Source organism: Urocampus carinirostris, chromosome 2 (assembly GCF_059441175.1).
Source record: "Urocampus carinirostris isolate Australia breed hairy pipefish chromosome 2, RoL_Ucar_1.0, whole genome shotgun sequence".
Taxonomy (NCBI): Eukaryota; Metazoa; Chordata; class Actinopteri; order Syngnathiformes; family Syngnathidae; genus Urocampus; species Urocampus carinirostris.
Genome location: NC_142350.1, coordinates 44091205 through 44115832, shown reverse-complemented (window position 1 = coordinate 44115832; position 24628 = coordinate 44091205). Strand labels below are relative to the sequence as shown.

At 42.6% G+C, this 24628-nt stretch overlaps 1 protein-coding gene across 1 annotated transcript in view; it reads right to left on the bottom strand.

Annotated features, from left to right (window-relative positions):
• Positions 1–24120, bottom strand: part of dennd4b (DENN/MADD domain containing 4B) — a 33872-nt gene extending 9752 nt beyond the window's left edge. The window contains exons 1-19 of the mRNA XM_088326642.1: positions 23693–24120; positions 20532–20849; positions 17462–17717; positions 16311–16380; positions 14087–14256; positions 13779–14020; positions 13640–13706; positions 11744–11802; positions 11533–11677; positions 11285–11460; positions 9491–9591; positions 9211–9426; positions 7089–7234; positions 5851–5984; positions 5675–5789; positions 3186–3392; positions 2999–3127; positions 2019–2458; positions 426–711 (exon numbers count right to left, since the gene is read on the bottom strand). Coding sequence (XP_088182768.1) covers positions 426–711; positions 2019–2458; positions 2999–3127; positions 3186–3392; positions 5675–5789; positions 5851–5984; positions 7089–7234; positions 9211–9426; positions 9491–9591; positions 11285–11460; positions 11533–11677; positions 11744–11802; positions 13640–13706; positions 13779–14020; positions 14087–14256; positions 16311–16380; positions 17462–17717; positions 20532–20842 — 3270 coding nt within the window. The 5' untranslated portion in view covers positions 20843–20849; positions 23693–24120. The remainder of the gene's footprint in view (positions 1–425; positions 712–2018; positions 2459–2998; positions 3128–3185; positions 3393–5674; positions 5790–5850; positions 5985–7088; positions 7235–9210; positions 9427–9490; positions 9592–11284; positions 11461–11532; positions 11678–11743; positions 11803–13639; positions 13707–13778; positions 14021–14086; positions 14257–16310; positions 16381–17461; positions 17718–20531; positions 20850–23692) is intronic.
• Positions 24121–24628: the final 508 nt, after the last annotated feature.

The following is a 24628-nucleotide window of genomic DNA, read 5'->3' as shown; positions in this document are numbered from 1 at the left end:
ATTTACTTGTCCAAAACCATGCTTATATTTATCATTTAAGTAACATTTTTAGAAGATTAAAATAATTTGCCCACATAACTGATTTTTTTGTAAATACTGCAAGATAAGTTCAAATGCAGTTCAGAGCAACAATGCGGCCAATTTTTCTAACAGCCGCCAGGGTGCGCCAGAGCAATAAAGGAAAGTGAGACAGTCGGATTTTGAATTTGTTTGCTACGCAAGAGAAAAAGTGAAAAAGTCGGAATGCCTTTGGGGTTCAAAAACAGCGGAAATCCGCGGATCCGCGGAAAATTCTGATCCCTGTATAGTGAGGAAATGATAGGCTGTTGTTAATTTTGTTAATGCTATGCGATCTGACAACACTGTCGACTGGTAGGTCACAATCAACATATTGGGCACCCCTGAGTTAAAGGACAATGGCTCACCTCGGAGGTGGCGTTGGCGAGGCGTTCCTTGGCCTTGAGCAGCGTTTCCGCCACCTGCGACTTCCTGGAACGGCGCTGCTCAGACACCCGGCGAACCGAAATCCCGGCGGATCCTCGTCCTCTTGCGCCGGGCCGCCGCTCGTCCACGCTTGCGGCACGGCGGACGGCCGCTCGGTGCCGTGTTGGCGTCAGCAGCTGCTGTAGTCGCCCGGCCAGGCCTCGGGAGGGAGCCGCCACGTCATTGTCGTTATGGTCCCGCGTCGTATTCTGGCACATGCTGGACGATCTGCAGGGAGAGGCCGGACTCCTAAGTTCAACTAGGCAAGATAATGAGATCTACCCAAGGGAGGCAGGAAATTCAGCTACAGAAAGTGTTACGCTAACGTACATGCTAACAAACAAAGCTAAAATAACTTAATTGAAAGCTACAGTGGATTTGATGCTAATTTGCATGCTAAAAAACAGGGTTAACACAGTTGGATTGGAAGTTACAGTGGATGTGATGCTAATCTGCAGGCTAACAATCAAAGCTCATAGAACGTGAATGGAGGCTACAGTGGATGTGACACACACATGCACACAATCAATCAGAGCTAACAACTTGAATGGAAGCTACAGCAGATGTTAAGGTAATGTGCATGCTAACAATAAAAGCTAACAGAACTGGATTGGTAGCTATATTGGATGTGAATTTGCTTGGATTAATGTGCATGGTAACAATTGAGGTCAACAGATCTTGGTTGAAAGCTAGCGGATGTGGTGTTAATGCGCATGCTACAATAAAAGCTCACAGAACTTGCGTGAAAGTTACAATGGATGATGTTAACGTGCATGCTAGCAATCAACACTAATAAATTGATAGGAGATTACAGTAAATGAGAAGCGAATGGGCTTCCTGACATTAAGAGCTAAGAACTTGATTGAAAGCAACATTGGAGATGCTTGCTCACAATGAAAGCTAGCAGACCTTAGTTGGAAGCTACAGTGAATGTGATGCACACATGCATGCTAAAAACGAAAGCTAACAGAAATCGATTGGAAGTTACAGTGGAAAAACAATAAAACACAATAAAATCTAACAGACCTATATACGAAGCTACAGTAGATGCGACGCTAACGTGCATGCTAGAAATCAAAGATAAAGTAACTTGATTTAAAGCTATAGTGGATGTAATGCTAATGTGCATATAAACAATAAAAGCTAACAGACCTTGATTGCAAGCTACAGTAGATGTGACGCTAACCACGTAGGGGAACTGTTGTTGACGCTTTTGGCTGCAGATCGCTAAATCTCTATTATAGAGATGAGCACATATTTACTACTGCACAAAGAGATAACACCAATGAGGGCTGCGTGACGTAATATGAAAGCCTTATTTTTCTAGACAACAGCGACAAAGCGGCAATGAATTGCTCCTCTAGAAGGGCGTCCTAAATGTTTTCATACATCACTGCATTGTATTAAGAGCACATGGGTTGTGGAAAAGAGCTGCTTGCTGTTTTCCTCTGTGCTGCTATAAAAAATAAGCAGCACTGTACTTAAAGCTGCAGTGTTTACAGAATTTACGGAGATGTTTTTTTCCTGTCTCCCACCTTCTCGAGCCAGCCGCGTCCTCTTTGTGGTTTTCTTCAGCGTAGAAGCTAGCCAAGCAGATGTCGCTACGTCGCACCAGGACACCACTAGGAGGGGCACCAGTGGGAGGCTTCCCGGACCCAACGTAGTGGTGACTCAGTCTCCCATCTCTAGTGTTACCCTGCGGGTGGGTCACCATGCTGCCGAGGCTGCTGCTTTTGCAGAAGGAGCCAGTCAGTGATTCGCGGCTGGAACTTTGGCTCAGGCCGCTCCAGCTGGCTTGCCGGAGGAGAAGCGGGTGGGGGCGTGGCAAGGGACGGGGCCCGCAATCTTCTTCCTCAGGGGGGCGCAGTTTGAGGGGCTGCCTGAAGAGGGCGACCGCTAGCAGCACGTTGCGTAATTTGGCCCACAGCAAGCGCCCGCCGCGGTGGCTGGACGGCCATTTGCTCTCCAGAACGGCCTTAAAGCAAGAGCGACAACAATCAGTAGTGTTGGGACCACAGCATTAAAAGGAATATGTTCCTGCATCTCAATTACTTTTCTCCATAACTAACTACTGTCGTTACTACTTAGTGCGTTACTAGGTTACTCCGCTACTTTATAAATGCATATCATAACTTTTAGCACATGCCAAACTTACGTTGTGGCCCGATACATCATTTAATGTGGCCCGTAAAACAATGCTGAGAGAAGCACAAGAGAAAAATGAGCCACAGCAGAAGTCGGCAACCTTTTCTGTACCTAGGACAATATTCTCACAGCCCATCCCAATATTAACATTGGTAGTAATAACAATAATAAATACAATAACAATAATAATTATCACTAGACCAATAGGGATCTATATGACATGAGAAAAGGCCGTCAACTTCATCTCATCATGATTTTTACTCACATTACCACGTTGTCTAACTGTAACTAATTACTTTTATCATTAACACGCCCAACGCTGCCAAAAAGCGGGGGCTGGTCAGCATCCCTGACATGCAAGCGTGCCTACCTTATTGTAGTACCCGTAGGTGATGGTGTTGGGCGTGACGCCCGCCTTCTTCATCTCCAAGAGGACCCGCACGGCCAGCACCGGCTGCCCGTACTGTCCGCACAGCTGCATGAGGATCCTGTAACACACCTGTCGCAGGAGAACGTCAGGTTCATCCCTCCTCCATGTCCCACCCCCTGGTCCTCACCTCATCAGGCAACAGCACCTTCCTGCCTTCCATGTGCTTGAGGACGTCATAGGCGGCATGCAGGGCGGGGACCTTGGCGCTTTGAGCCCGCACGTAGGTGGGCAAGTAGATAAACCACAGGCCATACATGTGACCCAACAGGCACTTGCACCACATGTCCGAAGAGCCGCTGCACGTCTGTGCCCGCCGTTGTGCCACCTTCAGCTCCTGGGGGCAGTAAAGGAATCCTTTAACTCAGGCGGGCTGCAGGTTGAAATATATCCACTTGATGTTGCCAAAGCCAGGTGCCTCTCACAAACGCTGTACAGTGGAACCTCGCTAGTTCGCCGTTCCACTGTTGCAGGGTTCAGAGATTTGCGGGTCTAAAAAATATATCTTGCCTTCTCAATAAAAGCATTTATTGACTTAAGCAAGCGCGAGCTTATGTCAACTGACGACACGGTGTGGACACTCTTATTGTGAAGGGGAGGGGGAGGCCCTGACACAATGCTTAGTCATGGTGAGTTACCGCTTCGCTCACCCCCCCTCCTTCAACTCCTCCCACCTCACCCCTTTCTTATGTGGCGCTGTTTATCATGGAGGAACTCTGCGACGCGACGTAAGTATATTCTCATCTGTCACATTTCATCTCAAGTTTGACTATTAAACCAAAAGCGAGCGGTTGTTTGTACTACCTAAACACGGCTAATTGTGTGTGCTTTCGTGTATTTGTTGTAAAAGCCGTTCGATGCCGCTAGCTGAATTATGTTGTTTTTGTCAGAAGGTAGCCCTTTCACTTTCATTAAAATGAACACAGACCATTTTTTTAACTGTTGTTTCCCAAAACGCTTCACAAGCACTCATCAAATATCACATTTTCACTGTTTTTATTTTCAATATGTAACCGGTAGTGTTAACAAGCCAAATAAGCTGCAATGGCTGCATGTGGTTGTGAGCGGTTAATACAATCATACTGAATTGGTCGTAGTGGTTTCGCCGCAGTCCTATTCCGTGTAAATTGATACATTGATTATGTAAGACATGGCTACACTTGTGGGTCATGTTTTGGTACATTCAGTTCCAGTGTGAAGAGTTCTGGATGAGTCACCCAATAACTCCTTGCCATCTTGCCAGCGATCACTTCGGTTTAATGAAGGGGGGGTGGCGTTTGGGGTGTATACTGTAGACCTTTTTTTAAGCATTTTTGAAGGGGCGCCGCTACTTCGCGGATTTTCAGTTTTCGCGGGCGGTCTCGGTCCCCATTAACCGCGATAACCGAGGGATTACTGTACTTTCTATTTTCTTCATCTCTCTCTCTTTCTTTGTTTGTCTCTCTCTCTCTCTCTCTCTCTCTCCCCCCCCACACGAAACAGGCAGTCTTCAAAAATCTTGGAAAATAATTGGAATATACCAATGAAATATATATTATATATATATATATATATATATATATATTTGATAGTGCTGCAACAATGAATCAACAAAGATTTAATCGATGATTAAAAGCCCTTGCGACTATTTAGATCATCAATTCGTTGTATCACGTGATTTATGAGCCACCAAGATCGTTAAATCAATGCAAATTAGAGTGCACACCATTTCGTTGTGACGCTGGGAATTGTAGTACCACTTTGGTCCGACAGAGGGTACCAAGACAGTTTTTTTCTAAAAAAAGCTATGTTATTTTTTTTTATACATTACATTTCGAACATTGCATCATTTACAAACAAAATTGAAATGAAAGTTTCAACTTTGTAGTGTTGGACTGTTTCATCATGAAACAAAGAGAACAATTTTCAAGGTAACAGACAGAAATACAGAGAAAAACGATCAGAAAAGAAGTATAAAATAAAGTAAAAAGAAAAATAATAATGACATGTTCAACTCTACCCAAGGGGCAAATTATTGAGCATATATCATTTTCATATTGTGAATGTTTATCATATTCCAAGATTTAACCCACAAAAACAAATTGTTGACAACATTTCGAAAAGTGGGTTTGTTTACATTTTTTATTATTTTTTTACACAAATTGAAATGTATTGCTTTTTCTTTTTTGTTTTGTATGATAAGTCCAAATTCAATATGATTTGTGGATAAGGTGGTTGGAAAAGAGTATCTTACATATTTGCAGGTGTATAGCATACATTTCCATGCATTTTTTAAATTATCATAAAAAAATTTTATTGTTTCATAGTATATTTTGTTTTGAATATATTGTGTCATCTATCTGTCCAAAACTTTAATATCCGAATGAATAGGAGGGAAATTAGAAATCCGATTCATCAATTATTGGAAAAAATAATCGATTATAAAATTAATCGTTAGTGGCAGCCCTAATATTTGAAATAAAATAAACATATTTCATGCAAAAACATGGTTGTTTTTGTAGTTTTCTCACATTTGTTTTGGGGTGAATTTGGGAATACCTTTAACTTTTTTCCTATTTCAAAGCTTAACTTCCCGTTGCTGTTACAGGGACAAGCCAAAGACTCGTGTTGTAGACGTACCTGTTTGGTGCGTCTGGGGGCGGGGCTACTGGGCGCACTGCCTTTGGCGGGCACTCGCAGTTGGTCGAAGGGTTGGTCAAAGAGCTCCGCCCTCAAGACTGGAAAAGTGTCGTAACTGCAAAAATAAAACAGCGGTGAGTGAGTAGCGGGTGGGCAGAAGTCTTAGCAGGGCTTACCTGAAGTGGGCTGGGCACTCGGAGCCGTCGTCCTGCATGGGCTGTTCGGGCGGCATAATAAAGACGGTGCGTTCGCCACAGCAACTCTCGTCCAGCTCTACCAGACGGACGTCTTCTGGCTTCTCCACGTCCGCCTGCGGGGGCACAATGTGGCGGTCCATTTGTAGGCGAAGCTTCGAATGGCTCTCTAACACACATTTATGGTAGTTGGATAACTGCAAGTTTTGTCTTGTGTTCAAAAAGATGACTTTGAAAAGTACTGTCTTAATGCAGGGAACGGGAAGGTAATGCTGGCGAGCGAGGTGTGACTCTTTTTGGGAGTACATCTGGCTCAAAGATAAAATTCAACGTTTTTGATGCAGTTAGGCCAGGACTGCAATACTGTGTTTCTAAACACTGGCGGCAGGAGCGCTGTTGCACTTTTCCACCTTAAAAGTGACAGTGTTGGCAAAGCGTGGCACTTGCAAACTGTGCCTCGCATTTATTGGCTAATGCCGTTAAAATTGCCGCTAACACCTGAACTGTGGCAATTCAGGTTGGCTAAACACTCCATCACTCAGATGACAAAGAGGGAAAAAAGACGTACATGGAACTATAAATCCTTGAAAAGAACGCAGTGTCTTGCGATTACACAATTGCACTACGGTTAATGGTGCAGCCCAAGTGGCAAAATAAAAGAACAGCAAAATTATTTGCCGATAGTGCCAATGATGTAAAAGCGCATAGTAGTCAAAATAAGGAACAACAGTGAGGAATAGGAGTAGAAAATAACAAACAGGCATCCTATGCAATTTCCTCTGCAGTTGTCAAATTATAAAATAGCAATAAACGTATATGGTAAGCATTTACGAATGAATCTATTTGAGTGTTGAAACAAGATTTCATAATTATAGTTTGTTATTATAAAATACATTTTCAGTATTTTCAGATGTTTTTTTTACAATGCAACCATAGCAATCACAGTAGTTTTACATTAATTGGCCTTATAGTCCGGTGCACCTTATTTATACAAACTATTTTACAAAAGACTATTTTTGAAGGAGCGACTTATATGGTGCTTTATTTGTAAACATTATATATATATATATATATATATATAAAATATTCAAATTTTATTATTTAGCAGGCCAAGTTAAAAAGCCTAACAGGCCGCAAGTTGCTCATCGTCCGTCTTTTGCCCACCCCTGTTCTAAGCTGTTAAAGAAACATGACAGAAGGAGGAGGAAAGTGTGACGAACCTTCTGCACACACTCGTCAAAGAACTCCAGGCAGGCGTGTCGATCGCTGACGAACGAGCACTCCTCGATGAACTGCGTGAACATCTGTGTTCGCGTCAGCTGGATGAAAAACTTCTGCTGGCCGCGCTCGCGAGATTTCAGGAAGCCTGGTGGCGAGTGGCAGCCGTTAGTGCAAGGGTCAGGAACATATGGCTCTTTTAATGAGTAAATCTGGCTGAGATCAAAGTCACTATTTCAACGCATTTAGGGCGCAACAGTGCATTTCTACCACTGTAGCCCTTTTTTTTCCTTAAAATGTGCTTTACGGAGTTTGAATCTTTCTTCCTGGCTGACGCCATCTTCTTCCTCGTGTCATCATTGCAACCAGTAGCAAGCTCCTTATGGGGTGCTGGAATAAACTCTTCTTTTTTCCCATCTTTTTTTAAGGTGTGGGTTGGTATTTTAAATGTACCAGTTCCTAAAACAATACAGTGGGACCTCGCTACTTCGCGGTTCGACGTTCGCGGATTCAGAGCTTCGCGGTTTGTAATGGTAATTTTTTTTTTTTTTTGAAGGGGCGTCGCTATTTTGCAGATTTTCACTTTTTGCGGGAATCCCCCTCGGCCGACGACCCTAGCACGGCGCACCGTTCTCGTTTCCCGGGGTTGTGCCCAAATCCGACTCCAGTACAGAATCCTCCCCCCCTCGCGTGAACGCGCATTCTGCTGCGCTTCCGACAAAAGCGATCGTCTTCTATATAATACGCTTATTGAAACCATAAAGCGAGCTAATTAAAATAATTGGGCGATCATAGTCTATATATCGTTTATTTAAACAATAAAGCGCGATCGGATTCTACAAAATGCGTTTTTTAACGTGGATGAAAAAGTCACCAACGTCACGTCTCCCGCTCGGGCCGCGATGGCTCTACATGGCGCTACACGGCCCTCGATGGCTCCGGCCGACGGCGGGGGAAAGGGGTAGGGGGGACCTGTGGGGTTAGGGGGCGGTGAAGCGGAAGCCGCACCAAAACCGCGCGCCGGTGTTGTGCCCAAATCCGACTCCCGTACAAAATCCTCCCCCCCTCGCGTGAACGTGCATTCTGCTGTGCTTCCGACAGGCTCGGCTTGTCGCGGTGTCGTGCGTATTGCGCCCAAAAGTACTCGCGCCGCGGGTTAGGGGCTCGCTCGCAAATAATAAGGATAAGCGGTGCAGATAATGAGATGAGATTTTTTTTTTTTTGAAGGGGCGTCGCTACTTCGCAGATTTTCACCTTTCGCGGGTGGTTTTGCTCCCCATTGAACGGGTCTAAAAAAAAAAAAAAAAAAAAAAAAAAAAAAAAAATCTTTTTGAAGGGGTGTTGCTAATTCGCAGATTTTCAGTTTTTGCGGGTGGTTTTGGTCCCCATTAACCACGATAACCGAGGTCTTAATGTATTTTTTTTGCCATCACCATTTTAATGCTATACTAACAAAAAACTGCAGTGATGGGCAAAAAGTCACTCTCCCAATTCATTTTTACTTTTTCTCAGCATGGTGACGTTTTAAAAAAAGTGTGGCAATGCCTTAATTCATATATTTCAGGACGTCCAAATTACTTTCCACAATTCTGTACTCTTTATTGAGTTCATACCCCCTAAATTACTTCTCATAGTGCCCTTATCGTCTTTCAGTTCAGAATCTTGAGTGCTTTGTAATGACTTTGCAAGTCGGCTGTACCACGGACCGCTATACTGTCTGACAGTATTCTCTTCGCCTGGCCCAATAAATAACCTCAACATTTTGGTACAATGACAAAAAAATAGTTTGAAGATAAGATATGACCTAATGCCTCTTGATGTGTTGTCTGTATCCCTAGTGGTCTAGTGGATAAGATCCGCCGCACTCCACGCCACGACCTGGTTTTGATTCTTGTTGCATCAAATGATATGCAATTGGATGCAACTGTGATCAGTGATGTGTTCCAACTAGTCAATCTATGGACAAATACATCACTTTATATTGATTGTGTAACCCTAGCCTTTACTGTAACTTAATTTCTTGCACCCTATGTATGAAAAAATATCACAGAAGACAATTTTTGGGGAGTTCCAAACTGCTGTGTGAGCCAGTGGACCAGAAGAGGAAAAGAGCCGAGGGCTCACCCTGCAGGTGGAAGAGGGAACTGCAGTCAGTGGTGGTATCGGAGGGCGCCTGCGTAATGGGCAGCAGGAAGGCTCGGTAGCCTCGCAAAAGAATGCTCATGAAGCGCAAGAAGGCTTCCTGAATATCAGCCTCTAGCTGCTTCTGTCGCCGGTACGTCTGGTCAAAGTCAGTCAGCAGGAACTCCAACGTGGCGTCCTCCTGGCCCGGGCAGCAAACTAAGAATACAGACCCGGCTGGGTGAGGAACCTGCTCATATATGAAGCATTTTCCGATACCTACTTTGCTCCAGGGTCTTGTGCAGGTTGCTCAGGGTGGCGAAAAGCGTCTTGGCGGGTTTCCGGGGCAATGAGCGCCACGATAGCGGCTTCTTGTCATCCGACCTGGCGGGTGACAGAAATTTTGTGTTCTCACTAGAGACCGTACAGATCAGGGGTCTCCAACAACCAGGCCGTGGACCGGTACCAGAACACAGGTCATTTGGTACCAGGCCACTCAGAAAAAAAAAAAAAAGTTCCAGTATTTGTTTGCCTGTTATTTTTTAGGGCTGCAACGATTGGTGGATGTGACAAAAATCAATAGTAGTAGTAGACAATACATTTCATTGTTTACTATTGCCACCAGACATGTTTTGCTACCAGAGTGAGACATCTCAACATGAATATAATCTGCGCTTAGAGTCGCTCATGAGCAATAGCGTCGCTGTCGCAAGCAGTAACCTACAGAAAGGATTGCGTCAACATCAAGCACGCGTACCCAAGCAGTTTGAGAGCATTTTACTTATTAGGACAACAAAAAGACTACTTGCATGGCAGTACCTCAGAAATGCGCAAAAATCTAGAGAAAGCACATTAGACAGGTGAACCAGAGTCTGACTCGCCTCGGTAAGATTCAAGTAAAATTTAAGCCAATACAGTTTTGATGACATACTTTGTAGATTTTATTCATGTATATTTCACTATAAGAGAGCTTGAGGGTTGTGCCATACTGTGTTTGACATATGTACTTGAAATTATATGCATGCAGTCTGTTTGATTTAAAACAGTTGAGAATCATTTAGCTACAGGCTTTGCAGTTGACCACTAAATGTGCTTTACAATATGCACATCATTTTTGTTTTATTTGTTATTCTACTGCTGCTGCTGATGAGCCTGTTCTTGGTTTACAAGGACAAAATTTTTTGAATGTGATTTTAATGTATTATTTACTTAAATAAACATTTCAATAGTCAGCGGGTAGTCAACTTCCGTATTAAATAGTCATGAGTTATAGTCCTTGTTACGAGGACACTCAAATGTTCCACATGTTTAAACAATGGTTTTACGCTAATCATTATTATTATAATTATTTCCGATGTTATTATTTATGGTATGATTGTTGTTATTATTATTTTACAAACATGTTTAAGGCGGCCATTTGGCATTGTCAGACATAATCTCTGGAACACACTACCACCTGACCATTATTCTGCCACCCTGTCCATCTTCCAATACAGACTCAAAACCCACCTTTTTAGAATTGACTATTCATAATAAACCACCGGACATGGGCCTCCCTTTTTTACAGTACTTTTTTTCATTTTTGTTTTCATTTTCTATTTTGACTTATGTTTTAATGATATCACTGTTTTTATTCTATGTACAGCAACCTTAGGTGTACTGAAAGGAGCTTTGAAATAAAATGTCCTATTATCCCTCCATCCATTATCTGCACCGCTTATCCTCAGTGGGGTCGCGGGGGTGCTGGAGCCCATCTCAGCTGTCCTCGGGCAGTGGGCAGGGGACACCTTCAACTGGTTGCCAGCAAGTCGCAGGGCACACAGAGACGGACAACTCACTCGCTCAATTATACCTTGGGACAATTTGGACCGGCCAATTAACCCGACATGCATGTTTTTGTTTTTTTTAGAATGTGGGAGCAAATTGGAGCGGCCGGAGGAAACCCATGCAAGCACGGGGAGAACAGGTAAACTCCACACAGGAAGGTTTGTGTATTATTATTATAAATATAATTATTATTATAAAACTGGTCCGTGGAACAGAATAGGTTGGTACAGACGGTGCCGAGTTGACTGACTGGAAGAGGGTGTTGGTGTCCAGGTCCACGCAGACCACGTCGCCAGGGGGTTGGTAGAGGTCGAAATAACTGGAGTGGACACCAACGATGAATGGCACGGGCGCCAGCAGCACCTCTGCCATCTGCAGCGGACACAGCGGGATGTATGGGCACAGCCAGCGCAGCGGGAACGTCATCTGAAAAGAAATGGAACCAAAAATCAATTGCCAGGTCCATTACCACCAACCTCGTCCACCGCTTTTTCTTACGGAGACGAGCGCCTCAGCCACTGCCGTGAGGACGTCAGGGCGCAGAGAGTGCAGCAAGACTTTGTGCTCCGTCAGCACGGCCAGCAGCAGTGTGCACGCATTGCCCGGGCCCAGGTTTTGCAGGAGCTTTAGAAAGCTGGCGCCACTGTGAAGACGCCATCGACATGAGTGCAATCCAAAACGGAGAAGCCCGGTTCATGCCAGGGCTCACCTGAGGGGCAGTGGCGAGGAGACAGGCTGGCACACGAGGAGGTTGTCATACGGAGAGAGCTGCAACATATATTTGGGGTTTTGGAAGTTTAAAACAGGGTGTTAAGTATGTTGTCATGACAAGGCAACAGTAAGGCTGAAGAGCAATTTTCCGCAAACAATTAAAGTCAAGTACAGGTGAGCACCACCTGGTTGTACTTGCCCAAGACACACCACAGGAACTGGTGCCACTACGACCCTGTGGTTAAGGTATCCAACCATCCACCAACCCACCACGTGCCCAATCCCTAACGAGTACCTTAAGAGCTGCCCACTATAATTTAATCCTAATCACCTTTATTATTATTTCTACAACAAGATTACGTTTGCACTGCCCTTGGCAAACAATATACAATATAAAGACTCATGAATTAAAAAGAATAGAATGTGTCACGTTTCATCAAATATACATCTGAAAAAAATACATACACACAATTGGGATATTGCATTTGAACTAGGATATTGCACTTTATACTGCAACAAGGCAATGTGAAAATTGTAAAATCTTCCTTGCACATAGTTATGGAAATTCAAGTGTAAATAAGTAAACAGTACAATGTGGAACCTCTAACAGTACAGAAAAAAATAAAGTACTTCTTCTGCAATTAAATAGTTCTTATGCAAATAGAATACTTCTTTGATGCAACGTTTTTGAGAATGCAAAATGCAGTTCTGAAATGTTGATTTTTTTTTCAGGCACAAAAAGAAATACAGACCTATCTGGAACTCTGTTTAAAAGGTCATTTGACAAAAAGAACAGCAAAGAACAGTGGTGGCTGTGTGATGGTCTGTGGCTGTTTTGCTGACTAAGGACCAGCACAACTTGCTGTAGTTGATCGAATAATGAATTCTGATCTTGAAAGGAAACGTCCGGCCATCAATTTGTGCCCTCAAACACAAGCTCTCTTGGATCGTGCAGCAGGACAATGAGACGAAACACACCAGCACGTCCACCTCTGAATGGCTTGAAAATAAAGATAAAAAGAGGGTTCTGGACTGAACAACTCAAAGTCCGGATTAAAATCCAATTGAGATGCTGTGGTGTGAACTTAAACAGGCAGTTCATGCTAGAAAACCTTTCAGATGTGAAAATATTCTGCAAAGAAGAGTGGGCCAAAATTTCACCACACCGTTGTGAAAAACTCATTACCAATTATCATAAACATTTGATTTCTGTAACCACTACCAAAGATAGCCCAACTGGCTATTACGTACAGCAATGACTTTTTTACAGATTTTGATTTTTGTTTGGGGGCCTTAATAAATTGAATCAACATTTCAAAAATGCATTTTGTAAAAAACAAACAGTAACGGGGTAAATATTTTTTCACTGCATTGTATAAAGGAAAGGATAGAAACGCATCCCTACAAGTCTGGACTTAAATTATTCCTACCGTCTTTCTGTCATTGTTTGCCTGCTACCATAATTGAAAATATGGGAACCTCTGTGATTTTGACCAAATCACATATGATAATGATTTGATGAAATTGAATTAGTGTCACTGATATAAACGTAGTGAAACATTGTACGCAACAAGATTAGACATGCCACTCCAGGCTAAACATGTACAAAGGACTTTAAAAACAAAAAAGGTCAAAAGATTGTCATGATAAAGAAATATATTTACAACTTAGTGTTTAGAGACTAGCCTAAGTTATGACAAAGCAATGAAAGAATAGTGTGTTGTAAAAATAGTGCAATGAAAAGTCGTGCAAGCTGCAGAAATAAAATAAATTTCGAAAGGTTGACATAATTTTTTAAAGCACCGTGGTAATGTCATAGCAACAAAGATGAAACATAGCAATAAAATGATGCACACAGCAAAGTGGCCCTGGTGACCAGGTGAGCAGAACGTACCTGGACCAGTATACGAGGTCGTTGCGGGGACGGGAAGGGAACGTTGTGCATGAAGCTGGAGATGTGCCTGCATGGGAAATCAAACCGTCACGTGATGAGACATGAGACAGGTGGACAGGTTGAAAGTTTTGTTCCTGACTTCTCCAGGGGCAGCACATGGGGTCCAGAGACAGAATATCGGTAGATGAAAGTGAGGAACTTTTGGAAGACATCGAAGAAGGGCCAGTGGGACAACACACAGACACTCTTTTTGGCCTGCAGGCTGCGCTCTGGGACGGGCCGGCGGTCCAGAACGCTTAGCAAACCCAGACGAACGCTCTGTCGCTCTGACAAAACCTCCCTGGGGAAGGCCTCATAGAATTGGATGGCAGCACCATAAACCTACCCACCCACAAACAAACCAGACTGTGATTTGAGGAGGGGAAGAAAGCGAGGGTGCAGGCTCACCTTGTCCCCGCTAGCTGAGGTGAGCACAAAGGTGGAGAAGACGGGCATGCGATACTTGGCGTGTGCCGGCCAGCTCTCCAGGGCCACGCCCATGGGTAGGCAGAAGACGGGCACCGATTGCGGCAGCGGGAAAGCCGCCAGGTCCTCTGCTGGGTAGCGGCTCAGTAGACCTGAGCCCAAAGGGTTTATTAAATCTACTAGGTTACTGATACGTTTTTAGTTTAGTGGACACTCAAAACAAGGAGAGCAGACATAAATTAATTTTAAACTTGCCAGGGGAACAGGAGAGGACTGAACCAAAAAAACACATAATGCAACAATTCGAACCTGTTCTGAAAGTCCCCCATCTTAAAACATTTCTTTTTATTAAATTTCTTAGGTTACTGATAGGGTTCTAGTTTAGTAGACATTCAAAATAAGGAGAAGACTTTAATGAATTTTGAACTTGCCAGAAGATCAGAAGATAGATGTACAAAGACAACCTAGAGATGCAAATGCTATTCTAAAGGTCCTCCCATGAGCCTTTCTTTTTTTATAAATCTTCTAGGTAACTGATACATTTTTAGATTAGTAGGCACTCAAAATAAGGAGAGATGACACCAATACATTTTGAACTTGCAAGGACAACTGAAGAGGACTGTACCAAAACCTTCAATACTGTATGTACAATATCCAGTTAAAAGTTGAGTTTATAGTTTGTATCGTTATCGTTAAATAACTGTCTGGTGTTGGTAAAATTGATTATATTAACATTAAGTAATGAAAAAGTATATAGGTGGGTGCTTAATAAAAATCTGGGCTCCTATCGGACCAACTGCAAGCCATATTTTGATTCCTGTCTTTTGTGCGACATGTCAGGACCACCAAGAGTCCCAAAACCCTGAATATGTACAATACCTGTCTTGAATGACCAATTGTTACGTTTACAGTTTAAAAAAATCTTGAAACAAGGAGAGAAGACATCAATGAATTATGAACTTGCAAGGAAAACAGGAGAGGATTGTGTTTGGGAAATCAAAGAGCAGCAACATGATTGGCTAATAGTGACAATGATGTAAAACAGGGGTCTCCCAAGTAGTGCGTGCAGGCACCAAGTAGCCCCCTAATACCACCTGACTAGCCCGTGGACTGGTTCTGAAAATATATCATGGGTCTTTTTAGTTTGCTGGGAAATTTGAATTCTAACTAGCTTGACTGGTTGACTGAGTCTACTTTCACCTTTAACAATTACAATCTGGTAATAACAACATAGTAAAAATCATACTATTTCATAAGTGCATATAAAACTAGTATTCTTCAGCCATCCATCCATTCATCCATTATCTTCCGCTTATCCAGGGTCAGAAAGGGAAGCCCAGACGGCTCTATTCCCAGCCACCTCCTGGTTGGTCAGCTCATCCGACTGGATCCCGAGGCGTTCCCAAGCCAGCCGAGAGACATAGTCTCTCCAGCTTGTTCTGGGTCGCCCCCAGGCCTCCTGCCAGTGGGGCATGCCCGGAACACTTCCCGAGGGAGGCGTTCAGGAGGCATCCTCATCAGATGCAAGAGCCACCTCAACTGGCTCCTCTCAATACAGAGGAGCAGTGGCTCTACACAGAGTCCCTCCCGGATGACTGAGCTTCTCACCTTATCTCTAAGGGAAAACCCAGACACCCGGCAGAGGAAACTCATTTCGGCCACTTGTATCCAGGATCGTGTTATTTCGGTTATAACCCAGAGTTCATGACCATAGGTGAGGGTAGGAACATAGATCGACCGGTAGATCGAGAGCTTTGCCTTTCGGGTAAGCTCCCTCTTCACCACGACAGACCGGTACAGGGTACGAATGACGGCAGACGCTGCACCACCCTCCATGATCTGCTACCTTATCGTGGTGGAGGAGTTTGTGTGTCGCAATGATCCTAGGAGCTATGTTGTTGGGGGCTTTGAGCCCCTGGTAGGGTCACCCATGGCAAACAGGTTCTAGGTGAGTGGCCAGACAAAACGCAGATCAAAAGACCCGTTATGAAGAGAAAAGTATCCTTTAGCCAACCTAACAAAAACAAAGCTTTCAGTTTCAAAAAAGTTGGCAACCCCTTATGTAGACAGTGCAATAGTTAAAATATGAATCAACCCTGGCATTCTTCGCAATTTACAGGTGTCCAATAGTAAAAACAGAACTACATTTTTTTATTGTAAGCAAGCAGGATAAACTTATAAACCACGTCCCTCCGGGTGCACTCACCTGCTTCATAGACCAGCGCGTTGGCTTTTGCTGCCGCCCGCTTATAGCACACGTAGACAGCAGGCCCAAACTGCAAACAGAAAAAAATGTGTCGGCACGAAGTGTGGACAAAATGTGGGTAACCCACTCAAAGGGGGAGAAGTGGGAATAGAGAGACCCCTCGCTATTTCACGTTCCGGTTATCCCTTGTTCACTGCTTTGCAGATTTTGAATTACATTGTCTTTATTGACAATGATATCAATGTATTGTGCATTGTACTCAACAGAGAGCATTTGTCAAATGCTGCAGGCGGCAGATTGTATGTGTTTTATGTGGGCGTGACTGTCTGTCTGCGTGACTGTGATAGGCTGGTGTATGCTGTGAGTCAAACAGTGGGCGGGCGCAGGAGTCACTGTGTTCACACTACAAACACCCAAAAAAAAACCCTGCTGTGCATGGCTACATTTGAGCTAGTATTTTAGCGTATCGTAACATTGAAATAAATTCATCAGTTTATTCGGACTTTGAGAAAAGTTAAAAGAGCTCTAAGAAATGCTGTAATTAAAAGTAGGTGCTCCATGAATTATTATCGGGTCTGGTAAACGATTCTGGCGGCGTCAGGAGAGAAGCGAATGGCGAGGCGTCAAATCTACCCAATGCTAAAGCTAGGTTTACAACTCTCTTAAGCCACCCCGACCGAACCTGTATCTTACAAACGCTAGATCCAATACTCATGAAACAGATAACCTGGAGCTACAATTCGTGGGGAACTGCTACATTTGGTACGGTTGTATTTTAATCGGCAGACTTCAATCCAAGGAGCCCCAATGCTAATGTGCATCTAGCCAGCCACTCTCTAAATATCTTTCTTGCACTGAAAGGAGAAGCCCTCCAATTTTGTTGCACTTTTTTATAATGTCAGTAAAGGCCATTTATCCAACTGCAATTCTGTGTTTCTATTTGTAGATCTATGGTTGTTATTTTGTTACAGTCGTGTACTTTTAGTCGGTAAAGACGTCAACTTGAGCTTTATGTTTTATGAAGTTTTATGAAGGTGTGAGGCTACTTCAAGGATTTTTACTTTTCGAGGGGAGTTCTGGCCCCCATTAACCGCGAAAACCGAGGGATCTCTGTATTGTTGGGACCGCGGCAATGGCAATTAGGGTCTTACCACGCCTGAGTTGAGGTTCTTGTCCACGCGGCTGAAGGTGTGCGGTGCCGCCTCACCCTTTCCCGGAAGCAGCACCCCAATGTCGGTCACGCCGAGTGCTTGCGGGCCTTGCCCGTCAGTCGCCCGCCGATACGTCAGGAAGACGCGGTGCGCTACCGGGCCGGTGCCTGAGCTCAGGCTGGCCGAGCGGCTGTAGGGCGTGGTCTCAATCACGTACCAACCCGACTTGGGCTGCTCCTTGCCCTCGTACAGCACCCTGCCCAAAAGCATTGTTTTTTTTGTTTGCAAGCCCTGCGTTTGACATATAACTAACGATATGTTTCATAATCGATAAATCGCTCAATTATTTTTTCGATTAATCGAGTTATCACATTTCTTAAAGACATTTCTAATTTCCTCTTTTATTCAAATATTAAAGTTTTGGACAGATATAAAAATAATGCACAAAAATACATTCTGTTATATAAAACAATAAAAAATACAAGTGCTTCGGGAACTAACTTGACAAAAAAACAAAAATACATGGAAATGTATGCTATACACCTGCAAATATGCAACATACTCTTTTACCATCACCTTATCTGAAGATCATATTACATTTGGACTTATATAAAACAAAAAAGAAAGAACCATACATTTCAATATATGTGTAGATTTTCTTTAATCCACAAAAAAATATATCAAAAATGTAAACAAACCCACTTTTCAAAATGTTGTCAACATATTTGTTTTTTGGGTTAAGTTTTGGAATATGATAAACATTCCCAATATGAAAATAATATATGCTCAAGAATTTGCCCCTTGGGTAGAGTTAAACATGTTATTATTATTTTCGTTTTACTTTATTTTATTTTTTCTGATTTTTTTCTCTGTATTTCTGCAGCATTTCCCTTAAAATTTGTTAACTTTGGTTCATGATGAAACAGTCAAACGCTACAAATTTGAAACTTTCATGCCAATTTAGTTTTTAAATAATGCAATGTTTAATATTTAGGATTTACAAAATGTAATATAATTTTTAATATACTTACACGTTCTTGGCGCCCTAGGCCAGACCAAAGCGGTACAAATCGCAGGGTCACAATGGAATGGTGTGCACTCTTATTTGCATTGCTTTAACGTATTTGGTGGCTTATGAATCACTTCATACAACAAATTAATGATCTAAACTTGATACAACAAATTAATGATCTAAATAGTTGCCAACACTTTTAATAATCATTTTGAATTGATTTTATCAATTAGTTGCAGTCCTACATATGACATGTTGAAACCGAGAAATGCCAGACGGTTCCACAAGAGAACACTTGCCGCCAGAAGCAGCTTGTTAACAAGTGTTTCCCGCCATACAGACCTGATCCTGCGCACTTGTGTTGTGTTTTTTGGGGTGGAATTTACAGTGACAATAACTTTATTAGTGTAAAGAAAGAATTTAAGCATGTTAAAGGTTTCTCATGCTCCCTAACTCCTCCACTAACACGAAAACATCACCTCGCATTTTACTTTAATATCATCCTATTTATCTTAACACTGTATTTTTATGTTCAACTACCGTTACTGAATGTGTTTTAAGTGCTCACGGAGATGTGGTTTATACCTACTTAGGGTTAACTTGTAATATTTTGGGAGGCAGGAAACAGATTATAGGGTTCTTAATTATTTCTTATGGGGAAAATCTGTCCGAGTTACAAGAATTAAAAAATATGAAATGCATTTTGAGCAAATACCTTGCTTAATATACAATTACAAGAATTACCAGAAACTACCACTAGAGACTGCTTGAGAGCGCTCACGGCCATCATCAGCTCATCCCATTTTGCATTTCCCACCAAACAGACCTAGTCCCGCACACTCGTGTTGTGTTTTTTTCTTAAATCATATTAAATCTCCTTTTTGTGGCATTTAATGTTACAGTAACTTTAATTTTAAGTGTACAGAAATAGCTATAGTACCTTCAACCGCCTCTCGTGATCCCTTACTCCTCCACCACCACATAATAAACTGGCGTTTTTATTCCTTTAATATCATCTAATTTATTGCATTACTGTATATTTATGTTAGATTAATATTTTAATGGGTTTCAGGGTTAAAGTACATGTGTTCATAGCTATTTAGGGTCAACTTGGATTAATTTGGAAGGCCGGGAACAGATACATTAATTTTCAGTTATTTCTTATGGGGGAAGTACGTTTGAGATTTGAGAAATGCGAGATACAAGTGTTATCCGGGACCGATCAAGAGGGGCCACTTCAAATTTATACATAATTTTTCTTGCTAACTTTACACTCAGGAAATGAGAATATTTATTGCAAAGTAGAAAAACATATCGCATTTCAAGGACTATAGAAAATATCCCTAAGACCAGGGGTCTCAACTTGCAGCCTGCCTGCCATTTGCGGCTCGCAAGACAATAGTTTGGGGCCCCCACCATAATAAAAAGGCTGAATATTCATGTGACCTGCGCGAGTTTGATATGCCCTGCAATCGACTGGCTAGCTACTTTCTTGTTTGACAGACGGCAGTGTGCACAATTTACAGACTATAATTTTCAACTATTTAGCAGATTCGATTAATCATTTTTTTGCAAACGGATCTCAAAACTGTAAGTAAACACCCAATGTAAATATCTTCTGCCTCTACATGCCCACACTTTCTTGTGTAAGTATTGTGTAAATTATCTTTTTATTATCCTTACATTTAAATGTGCAACTGGAGGGCCACGTCCAATTTCGTTGTCACAATATGTTCACCCATTTTGTAACAATGATAATAAAGGTATATTCTATTCTATTCTATTCCAAAATAATTTCTTTAAATGCAAAAAGGGGTGCTGCCAGTGTGTAAAAGGAGATGGTTATTACTGTAAATTAAAGCTTAAACAACATTGAATGAATCTTAAGTGTAATTCTCAGTAAGTTCCTGCCTTTGAAAACCCTTTGCGGCCTAACCTCATTCAGACCCTAGTTCTGGTGGCCCACAAACACATTGAGTTTGAAACCCCTGCCTATAGTCTACAAGTGTGTTTTTCATAACTAGCCAGCAAAAAAACGGGCACCATCTGGGATCTCACCCGAGGTCCAGGATGGGAGGCTTGTCATGGCCCCTCCGGTAGCACAAGTAGAGGCGAGGATTGTTGATGAGTCCGGCGCTCAGCTCGGCCGAGTGTCCGCCCAGTGACTTGTCAATGCAGGTGAAACCCTGCGGCACTTCCTCGCCCAGGCCTCGAGCGATGACCGCCAGGTCGGTTACGGGCTCAGTCCCACGGCCCGCCGGCGCCACCCCGCCCCTGGCCTCATCGTCCAGAGGACGCCAGGGCCCCGCCGGGTCCAGGCCTGCCACCACAAAGTAGTCCACCAACTGCGGGCATTTGTCCTCCGTCATGCCGCCCCTGCCGGGAAATGGGAACCAGAGTCAACTGGGTTTTCTCTCTTCCAATTTCTAACAGCCAACAATTTTCATGCGATCACTTGGTTCATCACAACAACAAAAATCGTAATCGAATTAAGTTTGAGTTATTTGCATCGATTAAGTGTCTTTGAGTAAACTGCTGTATTCTTTCCAATTCTTTTGTAAATATTAAGTCAACAGGTCGGGCAAAATGTGGGCGTCTAGAAAGACCATCTGCATTCATATTTAGTTTTCCTGCTCTGTATTGAAGTGGGAAAATGAATGTGGATAGAGATGCTGGCCATCTGTAACTTGTAGCATCAAGTTTTGCAGTGGTAAGTTAAGTTAGAGGGCTCCTGTCCGTAATCGCCAGGAATGGAATGGGCTGCCATATGGATAATCCTGAAATTTTCCGTCACTGCTCACCTTAACAGCTATTTGACAAAGCTTTTAAAGAGTGGTGTACACAATCTGGTCCTTGATCACTTTGTAGATTTTCAGGAAACCCATAATGTGAAATGACATTTTCCCATTGTACCTTGGCAACTATATTTGCATTCTGTTTTAGAGTTGGTATCACCAAGGCATATTTTGTGAAAGGATCTGTGATCATTAATGTCTTTAGAGTTACTGGAGCCAGTCTCTTGAGTGATAAATGTATTCACAAATGGAGCTGTCTGCTATAGTTTTACATAGCGTGCAACAGGTGCAAGTCTTTACTTTTGATTCCTCATCTGACAATTTAGGCCAATAAAATGTTTATTTTTTACTAAATCTAGTGTATTTTTGATACCCATAAGTCCCGTGCAGTCATGCAAACCTTTTAGAACTATTGGCCTCAATTCTGGGGGTAAGACAAGTTGAAAGTGTGTTTCTGCACCATCGTCGTTGAGGAGTAGCCGTTTCGACTCTCTTAATAATAAGCACAGCTTCAGTCAGGACAAAAGGTACCACCAACTGCAAGAAAAGAACTCCCTGATAAGCTCGGCACTGATTCGGGAGGACAACAACACTCTCTATCAACTGTCATGGAGGTGGCGGCAACAGGAAGTCAGAATGTTAAAGAGGAAGAATGCCGTCAGGTGTTTCCTGCCGCAACCCTGTTCGACTGTCATCGGTGCACTTCCTCTTGACTGACACGGTTGACACGCATTAACATGACATATATGTTTTTTGCTTCTCTCATTGCGTGAATTGGGGAAGGTGGGGAGCATTTAAGTTTCACATGATGAGGGCCCTACGTAAGACTACTGTATTTTCTGGACTATAAGGTACACCTAAGAAGCCCTAAATCAGTGATTTTCAACCACTGCCGTTCCACACTAGTGTGCCGTGAGAGATCGTCAGGTGTGCCTTGAGAAATATCCAATGTCACTTTTAAAAATTTAAAAAATTTCATAAAACATTCATGAATCATTTTTCGCAAATATTATTTTCTTGTCAAGTATCTGTGCTGTAAAAACTGGGGGTATTATGAATTATGTTGTAATTAAACATACTGTTCAGTGTCAATTTATAAGATTTTTGGTTAGTGGTGTGCCGCAAAATTTTTCCAATGTAAAAAACATGCCCTGGCTCTAAAAAGGTTGAAAAACACTGCCGTAATTGACCGGGAGATTGAAAGTGCGGCATTGCAAAAACATTTGATTACATCTCACAATCAAACTATTTTTACTCACGGTACAAGAAAAAAAAGCTAGAGAATGGTGAAAACAGAAAAAGATATAAATGAATAGAATGTCTAATTCATCACCAGAAACACCCAAGAATTGTTTACCTCGCTGTGCTTTTTTGCATTCATTTATATTTTCCTGGACGAATTTCTCCTTTCTCTAACATTTGTAAAAATAATGTAATAATGAGATAAAATTGAATGCCTTTTTATGTATCATCTGTATCACGAGTGATGTAGTGATTCGATTTTGGCACGCTCACTGCCGTGACCTTGGTTCCATTCTAGCTGCATACAATCTATTCCAATTTTGGTAAGCAACAATTTCGGACGGATTCATCTTATCACTAATATATACTGTAAGTGTATAACGTGTACAAGGCTTATAAACTAATAAACACAGTAGCAATTTAAATTATATGCACCTTATTGTCCAGTGAGCCTGATATGAAAAAATTATGACAAAAGACTATTTTATGGGGGTGCGCCTTAAATCAAGTTAAGTTTATTTGTATAGCCTTTCATCTTGAAATCTTAATCGTAAAGGGCCTTATTTCTTATGGGGAAAATGTATCCAGGGTACGATAAGTTTGGGATATGGGGACAAGTTATTTTTGAAACTGTTTTTGAAAATGTTTCAGGACATTAGCTTTTTTAATGTCCTGCTTTTCGCTTGTTTTTTTAAATAAATTTTATCTATCCCCGCCCCCCATGTTTTGCGTTTTTCTATGTCAATAGCGGTTTTTTTTTCACTTGCGCACATAAGTGACGATGAGGATGATGGTGATGCCGAGGACGAGCGCATCTCCAGCTCCAGCCTTTGACGTCATGGAGGGCCTCCGCAACGCGTACGCATGCGCAATGAACCGAACTAGGGATGTCTGCCCGCTTGGTTCCGTTATCGGACAGCAGCTGCCGTCTGCCACTCACCGATTTAGGCTCAAGTTCGGTTGACACGTGTGGGTCATTCGAGCTTTTATATATTGAATTTGTTATAGGAACCATTGCGCTTGTGAACCCCAAAAAGTGGAACTGTCGTCGGCGTGTACGCCCCCCCTTCAGCGAGAGAAGCTAAGAAACAGCGGAGGCGAGTCCGATAAAGGGCGCACAACAACGCTTCGACAACTAGCGCTTAGTCGAACCGCAGTTCAGTTCAGTTCGCATTCGAGTACCTTGTCGGGTCGGTTCCTTAGTCCGGCGGCAGAAGACAGCGACGCTCACGCCGCTTTCGTCGGGTCCCGGTCGACGTCCATGTTTGATTTGGGCCAGCCAGGGCGGCATCACACCAACACGGTTGCGCTGTCACTTTCACTTCCGTGAGACCTTTCAAAATAAAGGCTAATATCCCGCATGAACGATTCTACTGCTTGAAAATTGGAGCGTTTCAAAATAAGACATTGCCGGATTCCACCACATAACCAACACTACTCACTCGGACAAACATTCTGTCAGGAAGAAACATTTCACTGGAGGCAATTTATGCTTTTTGAGCCCAGACATGATCACATTTCTTCTCAAAGTCACCTATAGACCCTTAAAAAAGTGAAATGAAATGATCTGCATTTATATAGCACTTTTCAAGTCAAGACTTCCCAAAGCGCTTTACAGGGTGCTTCACATTTCCCAATAGCGGCCGTGCAGCCATGTAAGGCGCTAACCTGCTTATTGGGGGCATTAGGGGTTCAGTGTCTTACCCAAGGACACTTTGACATGTAACACGGAGGAGCCGGGATTCAAACTGCAATCTCATTGTGATTTCATTGTTGATAAGGTCGATGAAACGCTTCAGCTTTAGGCAAACATATGAAGATCACAATGCAAACGTGATAAACCTCATTTTGTTGTCATTAACATGTTAAATAACAAGATAAAGAATGGGTCTGGGACCTATGGCTCGCAAGCCATCTATGGCTTTTCGATTAGCTTTTGTCCGAAGAGCGGGTTTGGAGGTTTTTGCTCTTATGGCTCTTTGGGTGGAAAATGTTTCTAGCCCCTGAGATAGAGGATCAGCATTGTTCAGACACTGAAGGGTAGGAAATGTGATTTACCTTCAACTCTTTCACCTAATTTGACATGACCTTTAAGAGCTAGCATTAGACTATTACATA